At 35.2% G+C, this 21938-nt stretch overlaps 1 protein-coding gene across 1 annotated transcript; it reads left to right on the top strand.

Annotated features, from left to right (window-relative positions):
• Positions 1–2451: 2451 nt before the first annotated feature.
• On the top strand, positions 2452–5228 carry NKX2-1 (NK2 homeobox 1). The gene is made up of 2 exons (XM_075193333.1): positions 2452–2983; positions 3463–5228. The coding sequence occupies exons 1-2, from the start codon at positions 2617–2619 to the stop codon at positions 4125–4127; spliced, it is 1032 nt and encodes a 343-aa protein (XP_075049434.1). The 5' UTR covers positions 2452–2616; the 3' UTR covers positions 4128–5228.
• Positions 5229–21938: the final 16710 nt, after the last annotated feature.

The raw sequence follows: 21938 nt of genomic DNA, 5'->3' as shown, positions 1-21938 counted from the left end.
TCACTGCTTTGGCAGAAACAATGATGTCTGAACACTAACCAAGATATAGTAGGCGATCCGATATATATATATAAATATATATAAATTTATATATATATATATATATATATATATATATATATATATATATATATCACTGCATGTGAACAATAAAATAAGGACAGGGCATAATAGAGAGGCGCATGCAATAATATATATACAGAGACAAAAGATTATATCCCTTACTACTCGGTCATACATATTACATATTTAATGATGTCATTGCAGTTTCTGTCTTTATAATTTTAGCACTATAGATAGAATTAATGCGAACACTGCATAACAAGGTAGTCTGTCGTCATATTCCTATTTTACTATTATATCCGTTTGTTTATCACCTGGTATGCCCTAGTGTGATACAACTGTTAATTTGTGCCCCAAACATTCATCTGTTACTGAGCCCCTATATCTATGTGAATCTATACTATGATGGCACAGGGACTTCTCGTTTACGGGTCACCACATCACGAACATATATAAATATATACGTGTGTGTGTATATATATATATATATATATATATATATATATAAACACACACACACACACACACACACACACACACACACACACTGGCTGTACACCTGACTGATGACTTAGGAGGAGTGAAGGGTTGCTCTGCAGAATCATATTTGTGTGGAAAGCTCACCTCACCTCTCGCAGAGATTTTAAGCATAATCAATCTTGGGGTTGTACTTAAGGGATGTTAACTGCGGTATGGAAAAAAAATGTAGTTTCTCCTAAGCGGTTCCTTTGCCTACTGAACAAGAGCTTCCCAATTGAAGCAAAATGATCCTCATGTATTAATATGAAGCACGACCACAAAGCAGCCGGCCATTTATACCACCACTTTAGACAAAGATATTTAGTTATTCCAGGGTACCAAGTGCACTTTTGCATTTTTAAGTATGAGCAAGCATAGTATAAACACATGTACAAGAGCAATTACTAAATACTTCTAAAATGCTCTAAAGTCATTGGGTTAACTGCACCACCTCTACCGTGCAGCTCTTAATATGAGATTTTATTAGATTACTTCCCAGCAATGTGACCTATAGGAATATCACTCGCATCCAATTCGCTGTAATGGATTCCATCTGTTGCCTTATGCGTATAGTAACTGCAAGATAGATGTTAGATAGATAGATAGATAGATAGATAGATAGATAGATAGATAGATGTTAGATAGATAGATAAATAGATAGATAAATAGAGTGTGTATATATATATATATATATATATATATATATATAACAGTTATTATATAGATATGTGCATAGGTACATGGAGATAGATATGACATAGATATCATATATATATATATATATATATATATATATATATATATACATATATATATACATAGGTACATATTTATGAGATAGAAAGATATACAGTCTAAGCGATCGCTGTTATATAGATTTATGCATGGGTACATAGAGATAGATAGATAGATAGATAGATAGATAGATACATAGATACATAGATACATAGATACATAGATAGATAATACCAGACTTAAATTAATAATATAGAGACAGAGAGATTGAAGAGAGAATTTCTAAACAATTTGTTTAATTTCTTATGCACTTTCTAAAACCATTCTGTCCATACAAAACACTGGAATTCTGAAAAATCCTAAAAAATCAACAAGTTTTGCCTCTTCAATTATTTAATTCTATTTTGTTAAATTTCAATGCAAAATAACCATATTCACCACTCTACACTTAAACCTCTACTTGTACCGCTTGTAATAATTTTATTTCTCTAACTCTAAACCTTACTGCACCGCAGCATAGTATAAGCGTATTGCAATGACGTTTTTGCAAAAAAATTTGGTCAATGTATCCAAAGGGTATTTCAATAAAGCAAAAAGAAAGAAAAAGAGAAGAGAAACAAGTTAAAGTCACATAATTACATACATCCAATGGATGTATCTAAAACACATTTTATTTTATCGTCACATAAGCTTTAACATTCACGCAATATGACGTTGAAGCTACCATATGGTATACTATAGTGAAGAATATATTTTAACACAGTTTAATAAATTAGTAATCGTAATTTAGTATTCATGCGTGGATAGATAGAAAGATAGATAGATAGATAGATAGATAGATAGATAGATAGATAGATAGATAGACAGACACAGATAACACATAATACCATAAATCCATACAAGTGTATAATTGTAAATCGTTATGCCCAGTCAATCCTTACTATAAATCAAGCATGAATGTATTTCTTTATTATTGATAAACGGGATAAATAACCCCAGATCCCCGGTGTAAGGTGTTTACCTTGTGATCAGCATGTAAGCTAATTATAAGCGCTAGCTGGGGCTCCATTGTCTGGCGCTCAGTGCTGGCCCCGCCTCTGCTGCCTAAAACCTGGCGTCTGGCTAAAACAAACGCAAAGAAAGCTCTGAGCTCCACTCAGCCCAATTAAGGCGGACTTCAGCCGCTCTCTTACGTGTACACCCAACAAGATCGGCGTTAAGGCAACACCAGAATATTTGGCTAAAAAAAAAAAAAAAGGAGAGAGGGAGAGATCGTTTTTTTCTCCCAGACTCAGAAACATGTCGATGAGTCCCAAGCATACTACTCCCTTTTCAGTGTCTGATATATTGAGTCCTTTGGAGGAGAGCTACAAGAAAGTGGCTATGGAGGGTTTAGGGGCTCCAATTGCAGCCTATAGGCAATCTCAGGTGTCTCAGCCTTCCATGCAGCAACATGCTATGGGCCACAATGGACCAGTGAGTGCTGCCTACCATATGACAGCTACAGGGGTCCCTCAACTCTCCCACACCACAATGGGGGGCTACTGCAACGGCAACTTAGGCAACCTGGGGAATATGGGCGAGCTACCACCTTACCAAGAGACAATGAGGAATACTTCAGCCACTGGATGGTATGGAACCAACCCGGACCCAAGATTTTCTACAAGTAAGTATGAGGACTATAACACTATTATAAATATAAATATAAATATATATATTCATATGAACTATAAAATAGTATTAAATAAAATGACAACAGTAATGTAAATTATTTTAAATGCAGTATCTGCGAATAGAGAGTTAGAATAGTCTATCTCTATCACTCTGTCATTCAGGGTCCAGTCTCATTGCAAAGTAGTGAACGGTATGTTTTACTTACTTTTCCAAACGAACAAATTAGAGAAAAATGTACTTATGCTTCATTTAGGAAAATAAATGAGTGAATCTACTGGCTGCTGCGTTAAGGGGTTAATGTCAATTTGAATGTTTTTAGTGTTTATTATTGTGTATCTATAGTAATAGTTGTACACACGCACGTTAAATACAATGCATGTAATATAGTTAGTTTCTTGTACTGTATTTATTATTTAATCAGGGATGAAGAGTAAACATGACTAAAATCCTTATCGTGTGTTATTTTTTTAGTATCTCGTTTCATGGGCCCCTCCAATGGAATGAATATGGGAGGTCTCGGTAATATGGGGTCATTAGGAGATGTGGGCAAGGGTATGGCCCCCCTCCAGAGTACCCCAAGGAGAAAACGAAGGGTCTTGTTCTCTCAGGCCCAGGTCTATGAGCTAGAAAGACGATTCAAGCAGCAAAAGTATCTATCAGCTCCAGAGAGAGAACACTTGGCTAGTATGATCCACCTCACTCCCACTCAGGTGAAGATTTGGTTTCAGAACCATCGCTACAAGATGAAGAGACAGGCCAAAGACAAGGCAGCTCAGCAGCAGATGCAACAGGACAACAGTTCATGCCAGCAGCAGCAATCTCCAAGACGGGTGGCAGTGCCAGTGTTGGTGAAGGACGGGAAGCCATGCCAGGCCGGCTCTAACACACCTACAAGCGGCCTTCAGAACCACCAGCAGCAGGCAGCCACAGCTCTTACAGTCACCACCAATGGCTTGGGACAGCATCAAAGCCACCAAACAAACAGTGCAGGCCAGTCTCCAGACATGGGGCCACATTCCACCAGCCCGTCAAGTCTCCAGAGCCAGGTCACCAACCTATCTCACCTAAACTCTTCCAGCTCTGACTATGGCACAGCCATGTCCTGCTCTACCTTACTATATGGTAGGACATGGTGAATTCAGCCATCCCAATCCCTCGACAACCCCTCTCATCTGTTAGAAATGGAGAAAAAAAAAAGAAGAAAAAACTGCAGTACTTTAGGGGGGATGGATTTATAAGAGGGTTTCCCTGAGCAATCCAAAAAGAGAAGGGGGAAGGATAGAAATAGTTATTAAACTGGATGGATGGTACTCAAAATGTCAAATGGAAAGAAGGATTGGACTTCAAACCACCTTATGGCGTCCCTCGCTACCTGCCTGTATATAGGGCTATACTGAATGAAGACTTGGGAAAATTATTCTTTATTCATGACAATAAAGTCCCCCATCCGTTCATCTGGAGAGCGATTTTATTTTTTATGTTTCATGTGAAATTGTATTCTCCTCATTGTTGAACTTGGCATCTTTAGTTTTTAGTAAATTGTACATTTTGTTGTAAAAAAAAAAAAAAAATCAAGACAAGCAAGAAACATTTCTAATAGAAATAGAACTATTTGGTGTTCATCATTTGAGAGCGATTTGTTATTTGTCCCGTCTTCATTATTATATCGGATGCTGTATCTTATCTAGATATCTGGCTTCCATATAGTTAACAAACAAAAAAATTAAACTAAAAAATTATGCACATTGGAAGACGCAGTTATTTATTCATTTTTACTGTACATTTTGAACCAATGGACGTAGGGAGAACTGTGCATTTATAAAGTGTAAGATATCCGACTGACATTTTAATTTTTTTAAAAATAAATTAAAAAATATTAGTTAAGTATGGATCAGAACTTTTTTTATATAAATATTTTGACGTATTTGGATGATATTCATGAAATAGTACAAATCTTTATGGCTATATCACTTTTTTAAAAATCTAAAACAGTGTGATATCATAATTTTAACTAACTGAATGAATACAGGATCGATTATATATATGGGTTGGTTTCATTTTCAATATAGTACTACTATTGGCATTATACTTTTTTTCACCATTCTGTTATTTTTCTATCAGCATGTTGCCAGTTATTGTATTAATGCACAGTTTCTGAAATGGCTAATTTATGAGATGTCCCTGAGTTCGTCTGATTTCTGTGACACCAATTTACTATTAAAAGGTGTATGATTCTTTTATTTGTCACTTTGTCCTTTTATGATTTTGTTTTGATTTTTTTTCTTAATTCTGCGCTACTTAAATGGTTAATGAATCTGGAAAATACAAATAACTATATAATAACATTACTTACTTCAGAGACTGTATATCAGTCGGTGTTTGTGAGCAAAAGCTATTTGGCGTCTCAAATAAAATAGGTCAAGTTAAAATCAGACTTTTATAAATATACTTTCGTTTATTGGGTGTTTGGCCCGATAATTGTCTGAAACACCTGTAGTGTGCACCTTGCTTTACAGATATTTAGGAACACTGCTAATAAAAACCCGACGTGTTTAATAAATGTAAAATGATTTAGTTATCAATTCATGCGGGTTTTTTTTTTTTATAAAACTGAGAGTGTTTTTTTAAGCAGGCTAAATATTTGTGAGTTTGTATGATTTTAAAAAAAGGCTTCAATATAATGTAAAACATTGATAACACATTAGTAGTAATTATGTATCTTTCCTGTAAAAATTCTACATGCATGAGACGAACAACTAATGACACAATAACTACATTTAGTAATAATATTCGCCTCTGGTTCATGTATAACAATTACAAACTAAACTAAAGGTAGACTCTTAAAATAATTCTAATAAAAGTTATAATAAGTTAAATGCCAAATAATATTTCGAATATCATTGTTGAATATAACATTGATTTAATTTGGTCAAAGATGTTGTGACAAAACAATTCAAATCTTAAAAATATTCTTATAAAATGTCATGTAGTAGCTGCATCTAAATTAGTTTATCTTAACTTTCTCTGTAACCTATGGCTTTTAAGTGGACTACAACATAAAGGATGATTACGGTGTAACATAATGAAATTATATATATATATATATATATATATATATATATATATATATATATATATATATATATACATATATGTAACTTTTTAATTCATAATAATGCATATAACAACTTCTTTGTCATTCAAATTTCAAAAATACGTTCATTCACAGAGCACGTAATGGTGGCTTGGCTGTAATTGCTGGGATGATTATTTTGTACATCTACTTATCCTTCTTACAAAAGATTTCGTTTCCATTAAATCAACTAATTTTCATTTTGTCCCATGTAAGCTTAGCTTGGAGTTTGTTTGCCTCCTCCATAGAAAGGTGAGCGCCGCAGTTAAGGCACTAGAGAGCTGGCAAACATGAATGTAGCAGGATTTACATTTCAATCAGCAGTAAAGTAAATAACATCTCGCTCCCCAGCCTCTCCCAATTCCCCTGGCCTATAGAACTTGGCTTTAAAAGAGAACAATCCTGGATTCTTCTTTAAGACTCTTTTACATTATTTTTTTCTCCAGTAAAAGAGAAAAGGTATATAGGTTAGGAACATATATTAAAAATCGGAGTTTATAAATCCCCCTTATAAATAAGAACGCATCGATTTTAGTAATCGAGACTTTGAGTATTTATAAGTACAATGTTCTTAATTAATGCGTAGAATTCTAACGAGATAAAAAAATAAATTCTGCCACACTACTAACCTCCCTGTTCAGCCTAATTAACCCATCTAATATACAACACAATTTCTGCTTTTAGGAATGTGGATTTCGTTATTTTGTCAAATGCAGCTAAGTAGATGTATAATCCACCTGTTGCACTTCAGTTGTTGTGAACTCGAAGTCCAAGGTTGCTGGCATGCCATGCTGGGAGTAATAGTTCCACAAACTCTGAAGAGCTGCACGTTGCTAAACCTTACAAGTAACGTACAAGTGATACTTGGCAGGTAGCTATACTTATTTCATTTCTTAGTCGTGGACTTTGAGAGTCCTTCTTCTGATTTGCTCTGTGTTCATACAGATCGCTTAGTGGGGAGCCCAGTGAGCTTGTCATCCTGATTTCTTTGAATAAATAGCAGAGGGGAATTTTGACATTCAACAGTTAACGGTCTGGTCCTGACACTGATCTGCTCTCTACAATGACAAACCTGGAGGTAAAGATCGAAAATTCTTGAAGAATGTTAATCCCACAAGGCCACCACTCAAGTCCAATTATCTTTTGAGCTGCGTATCTGACCATTGGTTTTTGTATGCCTCTTTCATTTCTATCCGTCTATAGATAGGTTCTATAAATATATATAAAGGTAACATAGAAAGACTAGAGGTTAGGCATGCTGTCTATCTACTGTGCAGGTAAGAGGGAGGTGTGTGTGTGTGTGTGTGTGTGTGTGTACATATATATATATATATATATATATATATATATATATATATATATATATATATATATATATATGCATATATATTTATAACACTATATCTCAAATGTTCCACCCAACTTTATAACAAGATGGAATTTATGTACTTTTCACAATCTAGTTTGTTACACTGAATTGAAAAACATCTATATCCAGGAATGTAACTCTTGTGATTGATGTAGCGTAGACGACACAAGTCACAGGAATAGTAAATATTTTATAATCTGAGATATTTTTTCTTCATAGCTTATTAATATGCATTTTTAAGATAAGCGTTAAATTTATCTTCTACATATTTCCAAATTATTCTGAACAATTTTATAATTTTTTTTTGTCAAGGAATAATAGAAGGAAATGGGACAATTTGGTACAATATAATGTTCACGTGTAAACTGTCCGTTTATGAATCTTGTATGCTCTATAGATCATGTAGAACTTATATAGTAGATGTTTTATTGTTTATTCTGCATTGACTTCTGACGCGATCTTATGTTCACACAATTCCCTGTTTTTGTGGAGTAACTAATTTATATTATTTCCACTTTTGTCATGTGTACTATGATATGTCTTTTAATAGAAATACATATGCCTAGGGTTTTATGGCTAATATTTTAAATCTTGATTTACATGAATTATCACCTGGATAAACGTTAATTGTATTCTGTGTTTTGTTGTCATAATTATATTAATCAAAACAGTTCTTCACTTTTACAATATTATTATTATGGTTTAGGGGAAATTAAAGCCTTAATCAAGAAAATGTATTACTCTTTCACCCTCCTCCCCCCTCCTTCCCTCCAAATTTACCTATCTTCAAAAATGCATATTAAGCTAGCTCAGTATTTAAAATGCAGAATCTAGAGATAAAAATATATGCGCAATGACCAGCGTTTTAGCAGTAATAGCTCTATATAAGTAAGAATATGATGTTTAAATATGTGTAAATTTGCTATTTAAAAAGACAACAAAAACGCCCCAGGCCTATGGTCTGATGAAATACCTAGATTTTACAGAGGTTATATGAAGGTTGATTAATATGAGTTTAATGGGTCTATCTATCTATCTATCTATCTATCTATCTATCTATCTATCTATCTATATATCTAGCTATATATCACTATTTAAGAGACACAGGTAGGATAAAAGCACAAACTTTATTATAAGCTGACTGATTCCTTTATGGCATATAGCATTCGCTTAAAAATAATATTAGATCAGCAAAAAATGAAGTATTATGGACCGAATATATCTAGAATGTTTGTATGCTGATATATATCTATATATCTATCTATATATATATCTATATATATATAAATATATATATATATATATATATATATATATATATATATATATATATATATATATTTCTATATATATATATATATATTTCTATATATATATTTCTATATCTAGAATGTTTGTATACTGACATAATAAATACATAGAAAAGTATATTACTTAGCATAATATTTAAAACACACACACACACACACACACACACACACACACACACACACACACACACACACACACATATATATATATATATATATATATATATATATATTGCATATGACTAATATGTCTAAATCGCCTTGGATGACATGTGTCATATGTAATAAATTGATATAATTCACTTTATATGTATCATTGTTTACGTCACATTGGTAGATATATGGCTTCAAGTCAAGTCTTGTAACGGGGATATTTGTGTTTCATAACCTGTTTTGCAGCTTAATTATATAACTAATAAATTATTATAGGGTGTTCGTAGTATATTTTGCTTATATTGTTGCAAATATTTTCTAACTTTAATTTTTTAAGCTAATTTTTGTCTTATTTCTGCATGATGATTTCCTTTTCCTTTTAAAGATCAGCTAAGCTACAGGTTGACATCAATTTGTATACATTTCCTTATAAAGATATAAAGTACTAAGATACTAACCTCCTTGCCCGCGGCAGCAGATACATTTTGATCTTACTTTTAATTTGACATAGATACACTGCATGTGGCTGTGAGACCGAGTGATTAGAATGGATTCTCTCCTGTACAATAGCAATGTAATTATATAGCTGAACCATTTCAAATGGTAAAAGAAAAGAAAATGTTGCAAAATACATCGACCTCGAATATTAGAAGGACATGCCTGCAGAGGTTTGAAACCATCATCCTTTTTTAAATTCATTTCTAAGAAGAGGATCTGGTGAGTGATTCGGATTCAATACACATAATCAGGCGGATGCCTTATTTCCATTAGAAAACAGTTCCACTTTCAATCATGCAGGGATGCAGTGTAGAAGAAGGAACCACTCGAGCCGGGGGTCTGAAGGGTGGTGCGGCAGGGAAGGGGGGCACAGGTCTTGGAATATTCACCCAGGAACTAAATATTATATTTTACACCTCCTTAAAATAAACAAAATATTTTTTTTCTTTCGTTATTATTTTATAGTACTGATAACGATTTCTTCTTGGCTTAACAACCACCGAGAGAAAATGATTTAATTGCTCTCAAAACACTTTTGTCTGAAGGAATTGGGGGACTCCCTGGTGTAAACTCTAGCTCTAACAATGCGAATCACGATAAAAAAAAAATCTCTGATTGTCCTTTTATGAAATCTTAAGGTTAACAGTCATTTAAATCAAGAGTATTTCTGGGCCAATAATTTGAAAGAACGTGCGTGCATTAAGCATTTCCACAGGTCTACAAATGGTAGGCTAGGAGAAAAACACCACACAATAAAAACATTCTAATGGATCTCTCTCTCTCTCTCTCTCTCTCTCTCTCACACACACACACAAACACACACACACTCTTCTATCTCTTCTATAGCAGGTTAGCTTGTATTAAATATTTGTGTACATCGCCGTCGGATTTAAAAATATAAATGTAAAGAGTAAATGCAGCTCACATTTCCCCTTAAGACTGGAGGTCTGCTTTCCCATGGAAACCACCAGATGCCTGCAAGCAACTCCATATATATCCTTACTTCCTACTGTATTCCACTATTTTAACTTATTTTCTCTTTTCCAATCTACCAAAGAGTGAAGTGGTGAAGGATCTATTCAAAGAGGCTCATACGTGAAGCCTGTGTTTGCTTTTAGTCAGAATTGCAGAATTCCTTTTCTGTTGCATGCAGGAATGAAACTTGTTTTTGAAGCTTCACTTCAGCAACAAAGATAGATTTCAACAAATAATAGGCCGTTTCTGTACATTAAAAGCTGCACGATCTTAGATGATCCAGTGGAAAACTGCGCCACAAGGGTTAAAATATAATGATAAATAACAGCGACATAATAATAACAACAGTAGCAACAACAACAATATTATTATTATTATTATTATTATTATTATTATTATTATTATTATTATTATTATTATTATTTGCTACATTAGTGGAGCACAGAAATAATATAAGCCAGAAACATATTGTATTATTTATATATAAATATTTCTGCGATAACCACACAAGCAACAGTTTGATAGCACAATAATAAGAAGCGATAATGTGACATTGAACGCTGCAGGAATTTCCTCTTTGTTCTCGTTCAGGGTCTATATAAAATAGCCGTCAAACCCTTTTACACGCATCAAGTTTAATAAAACATGATTATTATCTAACAAATATAATACGCTTTGTAAGCGATAGCAGCTGCACTTTGCACCCATAGCATATTAGAAGCTCACTGTGACTCACAGAATTTATCTCACATTATCTGGCTAGTTTTGCTGTAATGACCTACATATGGGGATTAAATAGCGAACACCTTTATGAACATAACTGGGTATTATTAAAACGCAGAAATGGATTTGACCTTTTTATTTGATAACGAATTTAGACAAGAGAAAACAAATAGGATATTGAGGTTTGTATGTGACATATAATAATGGGTTGATTGAGAGCGGAAAGAGGAAAGAGAGACAGAGGACGAAGGAGGATGCAATACAAAGGTAGGTAAGACATAAGAGAAGGGAGGCACATAGCCTCTGGAGAGGGGATGGATATTCAAGGGAAGAGGGGGAAAAGGGGGAGACGGGGAAGGAAGAGGAGTAGGAATGAAGGAACAAAGATAAAGATAAGTGGGAGATTAAAAAAGTGAAACTCTAGAAAAACAACATTGCATTTGTGTACATTTTGTTATTTCACACACAAAGTAAGAGGTAAAAAATTAATGAGGTGGAACTGCTATAATGAGAGAAGACAGAAGCAGGGGAAAAGAAAATGCAGGAGATAGAGAGAGAGAGATTGGGGAAGAGATAGTGGGGAGAGAAAGGGAGAGAGTGAAGAGAGAGGGGGGAGTGAGGGAAAGTTGAGAGAGAGGAAGAGAGGGGGCCACTGAGAGGAGAGAGCAGAGAGAGTGGGAGAGGGAGAGAAGGAGCTTTGTGAAAGAGAGGTAGAGAGAGAGAGAGAATAGAAAGAGAGAGAGGAGAAGGGAGTTGGGGAGGTAGAGGATGAGAGATTGAAGAGGGGCATGAAAAAGAGAGAGAAAGAGAGTGAAGAGGGGCATGAGAGAGAGAGAGAGAGAGAGAGAGAGTGAAGAGGGGCATGAAAGAGAGAGAGAGAGAGAGTGAGAGTGGAGAGGGGCAAGAGAGAGAGAGAATGAAGGGAGGCATGAAAGAGAGAGAGAGGATTGTTAACAGTGTCTAATATAAGGGAAGAGATGTGGAGTTACAGGTCAGTGAAAAGTATGATGTGAAAAAGAAGGTGTGCAGTGATGACTACATGGGCAAGAAAAATAAGCAAAATACAGAATTTAGGTTCAAAGAGAATGGGGTGGAATACAATAAATAACAAAGAGAGGAACACAGGGGGTGAAAGAAAATAGGTTTAGGGGATCATGTTGCAGTTGACGCAAGTTGCGTTCTTGGCGTAAAATATGCTTTTTTTTTTTACATCTGATCATGCGCACAGTACTGGTACTGGTTGCAGAATTAGTGCTTTGCAATCCTGTGCTTAAGTTTAAAAAGCATATTATACACTGCAAATACAATTTGCATTCAACTCAACATGACCCCCTTACTGTATGAAAAGAAATTACAGGAAGGCAGAGGATAGTAGGAGTGAAAGATAAGTGGGATGAGTACAGGGAGAGACTATAGGTAGAAAATAGAGGTGGGTTGAAATAGAGGGAAAGTGGGCTGATATAGTAAATAATATGGGTAGAAGAGAAAGGAGGTTGGATAAAAGAGAAGGGTCTGAATGTAGTGGAAGCGATTATGGCTAGAAAACAGAGGAGACAAGTGGCAGATGGATATAAAAAAAAAAATATGGACAGTAGATAGAAGGCAGTGATGGTAAAATAAAAAAAGGATGTCTGCAAATAAGGACACAGAATAAGGATAGAATAAATAGAGTTAGAGGTGACAGTTGATGTAAACATGTGGCCTGAAAGTAAGAAGAGAAAATAGGCATAGTAATAGTAAAGAGGAATATACATGGAACAGAATAAGAACAGTGAATATAAAAGTAGGGGGAGAAAGAAAATATAGTGACTACAGGAATAGAGACTAGGAATAGGAAAGAGGAGAATATATGGGAAATATATGTGGGTATGGATATAGTATGAGAGAATAGAGACAGTAAATAATAGGAGTGAAAGAGAAGGGAGAAAGTGAGTGGCGATAAGGAGACAACTATGTAAAATAAGATTCAGAGGGAATAAAAGACAGAGACAGAGAAAGGCTGTTATAGGAGAGGATAGGAAGAAAGAGACTTAAAGAGGGGTATGGGAATAAGCAAAGGAGGGAGGGGTAGTAGGATACAAAAAGATGCTATTAATGCTAATTTGACTTCCTTTAATCCAGTTGCTAGATCACAAACAGGTTCTTTGCTCAGACAGCTCAGCTGCCTTAGTGGGGTCACCGACAAGATGAGAAACAAATGCTAGCTGCACAATTTCTATCAGTGCTTTCAAAAGGACAATTTCTAACACTCTGGGCGAAGCAATTTTGCTGAAGCAGCACATGTAAATACACTGCTTTCATGGGAGCTGCTTACATTTTTTTTTTTAACTAGCATAAACTTTCCATAAATATTAATTCACAATTACAGTCATAATTTGAAGATTATAGTCTTTGTGGAATTGTCAGCCAATTAAAAAGTGACTAATTTACAGTTAGCAATCCAATCCTAAAATGACAGAGCTGGAATTTGCAGATTGGAGCCCAATTTGCTTAATGAATACATTTATTGAATAGTAATGGAGTCCTGTACACAGCATTATTATGCAAAAACAAACAAAAAAATCTTTTATGAAGCAGTCAATTCACACACAGACATCTAATTCTTGTCTCATAACTGCCATAAAAGCTCTAGCTACTGATGCATTTAATTTAGGCACTTAGACAAGGATGATTGTTTCGTAATGGATACATTGGCTGTGTAACATATAGAGAAGCATTTTTTTCCCTGTGCTTTGAGAATGTTTGGAAAACGATTAATCTACCAAATAAACAAACTGAAAAGTAACCTTTAAATTCTGTAAATATAGTGAAGAGAATCTTTCAGAATTCAATTTATGAACAATATGTGAAATTGATCATGAAATTTGAAATTTGCAAACACATTTGTCAACCCTCCAGTTAATACAACAACATTTATTTTAACAGATACCCTGTCCATCTAGGTTCCCCTTCCTCGAGATCCATATTTCTCTCTCTCATTTGTGTGACTACTTGACTATGGGATCAAAAAATGGTCTTTCCCAGCATTGATTTTCAGCTTTTACTCTACAGGTTTGGTTTTTATACTTCAAAGCCTATTTTTAGATACCTGGTTGATTAGCCAAATTTGATTATATTGAGTACATTGATTATATCAAAATAAGTTGAACTATGCTAAATGCAATATTAATTTGAGCAAAAAAGGTGTATATAAGATTAATTTTAACCCATATATCTGCTTACGGCCCTGAGGGCTGCGAGCAAAAATCAGCGTTAATATTACCGTACTAATGGTAATACTGTGCACTTTTACCATAGTAACGGTAATAGTGCGCAGGCCACGTTATTTGTAGAATAGCGAAGCTGAATTGGATCGGCCCCTATGAATATAAAAATAAATTGGAACCACAACAGTTGTGGCATTATTTGGGGGTTATTCAATTAGGTTTCCAGTCCGCGTTAACGCGCATTACTGCGGAACCTGCGTCTTATTGCCAGTAATACGGTATCGCAATAACGCAGATTTTTCCACGCAACCCTACGGGGTGTGCACGAAAATCCAGGTTATTGCGGTACCGTGAATTGACTTTGCGGCCCGTTCCGGCGCATTCCCGCGGACCGGAAACCTAATTGAATATGCCCTTTTGAGTTAAAAATGAAGGGGTTATAAGACAATTTAGTGTTACAATTAGAATAGAGCATACTAAAGGAGTATAATCACACCTATTGCGGTAGAATAAAGACTTTGTGAAATACTGTCTAAACTACTAAACAAATCACTACCATTGTTTTGTTTTTGATGAATCAATACATAGCTTTCCATAATTTCCATCACTGCTCTGTGCACCATATGCACATATACAGATTAAAGATGTATGCCTTTGTAAATGTTCCATTTGAGAGTGTTATAGTTCATTGCTTTCTTTCAATTACCCGTTACAAAAAAAAACCTTCCTCTTTGTATACTGTAAATTACACCTACACAGTTATTCACTGCAATATGCCTATTAAGGACATAAATTACAAGATGTGTACAAACTCTGCGTAAACTGACGAATGTGTGCAGTATTCACACTGTGTAATGTAGACAGCATTGTTGACAGTTTATCAGTGAAGTTGTTTAATGGACAAAACTGTTCAGAAGTCAAGAATCAATCCAGAGTAACTATTGGACATTTATCCTTTCATATCATCAGGAAAAATGAGTATTAAAATGACTACATTTTACATTTACGCGATGGTGACTGGTAAATTGTGATTGGTTCCTTTACATTTGCTTGACACATTGTTTGACAGTGATTGGTCTGATTCCACAGGGGGTGTTTTTTCTGTCCTACAAATCTCATCTGTATCAGGATTGATAATAATATGATTGGCTTTTCCAGGCAGGGAGTGGTCCAACACATTTACCCTTTGTATTACTAAATTAAATAATATACCTGCAATAATCCGTATATACATAATGCCTTGGGAGCTTGTGAACTGCTCTTCCTGGATGTAGGAATAGGCTATGGGCCCTGCTGTGAGAGGGGCGAATGCCATTACCTCATCACTAGCATAATAAGAAAGAAAATATCAGTACGTTCATTGCAGAAAATAATTTAGTTGATAACAGAATTATTTAAAGGTAACTGAGATAGGCAGTTAAATATCCTTATCGTCTACTTGATTCAGCAGTGATTATGGTCAGTGGTTAGATTAGCAGTGGAATTTGCTAGTCCCTTTCTTGTTCCATGAAATTGGGAAATCATGCCAAGGGATAGAGAGACTTGTTTAATTACATAACACATCAGTATTTTTGCAATTCTGGAGGATGAAGGAAGGGAACTAGAACCGTTTGTTCAAAGAGCAGCTGACATTGGTGCAGAATGAGATAGATATTGAAACCAACAAGGGCAGACAAGACAAAGATGGAACACAGACGTGGGTTAAAACAAAAGCGGTCAGGGCGGGGAAGGTATTAGGGAGGCAAATAAAATTAGGGAACGCAAGGGGGACAGACAAGAGGGAATGGTGGTGCAGTTATTAGGGGGCAGACAAGGGACGAGGGGCAGGTATAAAAAGGGGAGATGAGAAAGTGACTGCACATATAATGTAAGGAGAGATGCAGCCTAATAAGGGAATACAAGAGAGGGGCAGGGGAAGCTGACAAATGTTAGCTGGGGGGCGAGAGACGGCTCAGCAGCCTATTAGGACATTTTAAAGGGAAAAAAATGCAGCCCAAGGCAGCCCACCGAGGGGCTGGCGCCCCTGCCCAGCTGACCTCTGGAGAGGGGGTAGCGAATAGAAAATGGTCAGATTTTGGAGATTCTTGTTGTTTACACTAGATACTGATATATTTTGGGAACAGCAAAAAGAGACAACTTTGCCTGATGCTATAATGACAAGACTGAAAATCACAGCAGAAACTAACAAAAGCATACAGAGTATGCTCTTTACATGTCCCCATCCACTTGGCCCACTTTTTTTTGGTTGAGAAAATTATATGTCTCTTTTAAGTAAGGTTTATTTCTATTCTTGTTTTAACTTTCTTTAATGATTTGCTTATGTGTATTCTGAATTTGTATAACAAAACAAGAAATAATGTGGTATATGGAGGAGGAAGGATTAGTTATAGCGTTTATATCTAAAATTAAATTTGTAGTTATAAAAATAGATTTCAAGATACATACAATACGTTGTATAGCCATGATACTCATAAACATTAACATGTTTTAAAGAGCATTCTAATCTACTAGCATTCTAACCTACTAGCATTCTAATCTACAGCATTCTAACCTACTAGCATTCTAACCTACTGGCATCAATTCAAGTTATTTGCACTTTATTAGTGACGATAAATTATAAACTTAAATTTCTTACCATGAAAAATAGCTTACTTTGAAATTGTTGCAATGTCCTAAATTGCCGTGCATCCGTCATAACATTAAACCCGTGTCAAAATATACAATTTATATAAATCATATGCTACAGCTCAGTTTGGCATTTAAATCTTATTGAAATGGATGGGAGATTTCCTAGGGCTACCACCACTCTATCCCATCTCCAGACTTCAACCGTCACTGAAAGCCAAATTGCTAAATCAGCTATTCCATGCAAAACAATACAATTAGATCCATTCTGTCATAAAACTAATGTTAAGTGCAGTTTTAATTAATATTGATCCATTTTACATAGGATCTGTTAATGATGAAACTAGTAGAAACTAGTAGAAACCTATCTGAGGGCCTGATTTACTGTTGGGTGCAAGTCCTTCTGTTCAGCGCAAAAAAACACAAAGATCTGTCTGAGTTTGTATTCTGACTGAGACGGATCTCCCCGATGCACCTATCTGCGCTTAGAGAGGTGGAACGGGGGAGGTAGTGGGTGAGCCTAGCAATGTAAAGGCCTGTTCACGCTCTTTACATGCTATTTTGAGTTGAAAGCAATCTCAGACAGATCACTAGGAGTCGTATCTTTTGCGGGTGCTTTCAACTGGTGCAAGAGACCTTGCCTGTAATGCAGATAAACAGGCGTGTTTGTGCATAGTATTCTAAGTTGCACGCATCTATAAATACTGTGTGGGTTACGGGATGCAATTTACACTTATATTTTCAGTGTAAATTGCGTCCAACTCTAAATGGGGTCCTGAGTCTCTGGCATTTTTGTATTTGGTGTTACTATACTCCATAGAACTATGGAAGAGCTTTGAAAGGTGTATGTTTTTGATTTTTGTTTTTGTTTTGTTTTCCTCTATCTAAAACCCTATACAATAAAAAATATCGATTTTAATATGTTCAGCCACACCACCCTGACATGCCCTAAAAATAACAGTATCAAGCTTGTTTGGGTAGACTAAGAGGGGGGAATTCAATTGGGACGTGTTACTGCCAAATTAACGGTAATAGTACAGAAGCCGCATTACTTTCGGCAGTAACGTGGCCAATTGAATTCACCCCTAAGAAAAAGAGTTATTAATGAAACTGATACATATCTCGTCATACACGTCTGTGTATGGTCTTGAAGTGGTAAATTTTCCAATTCAATCCTAATATTGAGCCACAAGTGTTGTTATCAAAGGTATTTAGCAGGTACCTGATTGTGTGTATGGTCCTTGTGAAACCTCACTGCCTTCTATACCATTGACCACCCTCTTTTTTTGCAAACTCTCCAATCTATAGGTCTTTGTAACACTGTCTTTTTCTGGTCTTCCTTTTACCTCTAAAATAGCTTCTTTTTGTTCTCCATGCCTGACTCCACCTCCCTCGCACTTGTTGGAGCTACCCAAGTTTCCATTCTTGGTCTACACTTCCTTCCGTCATCAACTCCTTTGGCCTCCAGTACCACTTTTATGCTGATTACACCCAAATCTACTTTTCCACCCCTGACTTTTCACCTTCCCTCATCTCTCATCTCTTGTGTCTTCTGTTGTCTACTTGACATCTCATCTTGGATGTCCCTGTGCTTTCTTAAATGTACTATTTCGAAGATTGAAATCTTTTTCTTTCGCCATTCCAAGGCATTCCGACACAGATGTGGCCGATTTAAGTCCTGGATTTTCCCAAAGAACGTATTTTAACCGTATCAAGGCAGTTGTAAGTGCTGACTGATGGTGATGAATGTTACGGCATCGTCTTTGTATTAAAAACTACATGTATGCGTGCAAATAGATGGCAAAAAACATTTGTATGCAAGTAAGAGATAACATAAAAATGCATTCTATATATGTACTTAATGCCCACTGAATTAAGAACATTCTGATTTATTTTTTAAAAAAACACATATTTTATCAATGATTATAGTGTTATGAGTTGTTAATGTATGTTTTAGAATTTTTTTTTGCATGCATTCTGATATGACTTTATATTGCACATATACATGTGTGTATCCTGCACTGTGTTATTTATTATTATTATTATTATCTTTGACTTATAAGGCGCCACAAAGGGTCCGCAGTGCCGTACATTACATATACAGAAAACAGAACCAAGACAGAACATGATACAAAAATATATACAAACACAGATGACAGGGTAAAGCGAATCAGATTATATCTGACAGATAGTGAAAGGGATGGTAGAAATCAGCGAGAAGAAGGCGAAAGCTTAAGAAAACAGGCCAAGAGGTACAGAGGGTGAATGAGCAGTAGAAGGAACACACAAGTAAAGAGGGCCCTGCTCATGAGAGCTAACAACCTAAAGGGAAGGGGAGACACAAAAAGGGTGGTACTAACTGGGGGAGAGAGCCAGGACAAGAAAGTTAGGAGGAGGACTGAATCAGTCTGTTAACATATGGCAACTAACGTTTAGATAGAGCCTACTTACACCCAGATTCAAATTGGAAATCAAACATATTTGATGTCTCAATAAAGAGGAGACATATTCAATTTATACTGTATATAAACAACTGTCTACTACTATATGTATTTATTATGTTAAAGTGAAGATAATGATGATGAGAATTGTGGAAAAAATAATAATGGAACAAAAATACCTTATAATAGTTGTGCATAGTTTTCCGTATATATTATCAAAATTTAAAAAAAGTATTTAATAAAAAGAAACAACCCTATTTTGACAAATATTATATCAGAATTATTATTACTATTACTCTGACTATTACTATAAAGTTACTCTCAGTTTCAGCGATGCACAGGATAATCATTGAAACTGGGTCTGTTTCAAAAGGTATAAAGTACCTCCATTCATCAAAGCATAAAGCATGCATGAGGAATAAAGTTGAGAGAATCTCCTGCATTTTGGATCACTGAAGTATTTAACACAGGAAAAAAAAAATATTGGATTAGGCTACATTGTTTGTCTGAACTAATGCTGCCCAATCTAAAACTGCTTGAATCGAGCAGTGACACAATACAGTTTTTATTCAGAATGTGAATTATGACGTCAGCTCTGGGCATTTCAGGAAGTGCAGGCTGCACTCTGCTATATGTATTTTTTTTCATACATTTAAAAAAAAATAATAATAATTTAATAGCATCATTTAGGGTTCACTTTTTAACCTTTTCAAGCACAGATCTAGAGAGTGTGTTTTCTTTTTTTCCTGTATACAACTTATATGTTATACTCTTTTTTTGCAGCTCCATCAGTTCAGTTGTTATTGTATATTTTGGGTTTAACATATATAAAAAAACATATAAATATTTTAAAATTATCTCTAGCAATATGTATACAGTATTTTAGATTATGTTCAGTGTAATAATTTTTCTCTATTTTTGTTACACTGTTATATATTGCTAGTACATAGATGTTACTTTTTAAATAGTGTGCATAGTGTTTTGTTTCCTAAACTATTCTAGTAGTGCGTGAAGAGTACATTGAGTATACTCCCTACCCTAACCCTGGTTAGATAGGAGTAAGTATACAAGAAACAATAAAGAGTGTAAATTCTATGTGATGGGTGATATAATACTAGACTGTGCAGTTAAGTTCATCTTCTTTCTTAATATACACCTTTGGAATTCACTTGAGGGAGTTTCAAAACCTTTCCTTATCCCCCCTTTCTCTTTAACAGCCCCATGAACCTTGGCATTGTGTGATGTCTCAGTGTACTCAAAACCTGTTTCTTAAAGGACACCTTAAATAATTATTTCCTTATGTGTGTGGGCCCCATGTGAATTGAGGCTATATAAATGGTGGACAGTAATAGAAAAGAGGATCCAGTAGACCATCAGGATTTATGTTCTATACACTCTGAAAGGAACATTTGGCAGTAAAATTTTCTTGGACTGTTCGTTTAATTTATAACAAGGAGGAAAAGTCCTTGGAACATTATATAGCATTGAATATAGTAACAAAGCCTGGAAAATATACGCACATTGGTTGAAAAAGGGAATTGAGATGCAGATGCTAAAATAATAGAAGAAAAACACAGATTAAGCTCAACATGTTTTCTACTAAAATTGTTTTTTATTAAATTTTTTATTTGTATTTAAAAAATCAGTTAATGAAGATATAAATCTAGCCACTTATTGAATGTTGATAATAATAATAATAATAATAATAATAATAATAATTGTTACAGAGACAGTTTATGGTTTTAACAGAGTACACTGAGTGGAGTAGAGGGGGGAGTGGAAGGAAAGTAAAAAGGACATACAGATAATGATTGCAACCACAGACACAGACAGACAGACAGACGGACACACACACACACACACACACACACACACACACACACACACACACACACACACACACACCACACACACACAAACAGCTTGTAAACAAAATCAGCCAGGGATTGTTTTATTGCAGCAAAATAAGTTGTTGCTTATCATAATGTCTTTATTGCCAGACTCAGGAGCAGGTCAACTTATCTATTCCTGTTTCCTATCAACAAAGAAACAGGCACAATATTGATTAAATCCTAGCTGCAAATACATTTTAACTCCTCTATTAATTTCTGTAGTTCTGTCAGGTCCTGTCTAATAGACATGGGGACTTCTAAGTCACAGAGAACTCTGTCACACAGCCCTCATATTTTGTCATTGGTCCTCTAATCCCATATCCTCAGCCAACCTCCTAGGAAAATATTTGCTATGCAAACTGAGATGCACTATCTATTGCTCACCAGTGGGTTTTTATACCTTGATATTTTCTTTGGGAATGAGCTTGAAGGTAACTGTACTACAAAAGATCGACAGTCTCTTAGAAAGCCTAGAGCAAAGAGATCTCAAAAAAGAGATCGTAGCCCAATTATGTATAACCATATGATCCCAATATGCAAATTATGAAACACAAATACAGTCACTGCTGTTAATAATCATTCCCCATATCAGAGTCCAGCAATACCCATTAAAACGCAAAAC

The sequence above is a fragment of the Mixophyes fleayi genome, chromosome 12 (genome assembly GCF_038048845.1).
Source record: "Mixophyes fleayi isolate aMixFle1 chromosome 12, aMixFle1.hap1, whole genome shotgun sequence".
NCBI lineage: Eukaryota > Metazoa > Chordata > Amphibia > Anura > Limnodynastidae > Mixophyes > Mixophyes fleayi.
Note: the sequence above shows the minus strand (reverse complement) of the source record. Positions and strands in the feature narration are given on the sequence as shown.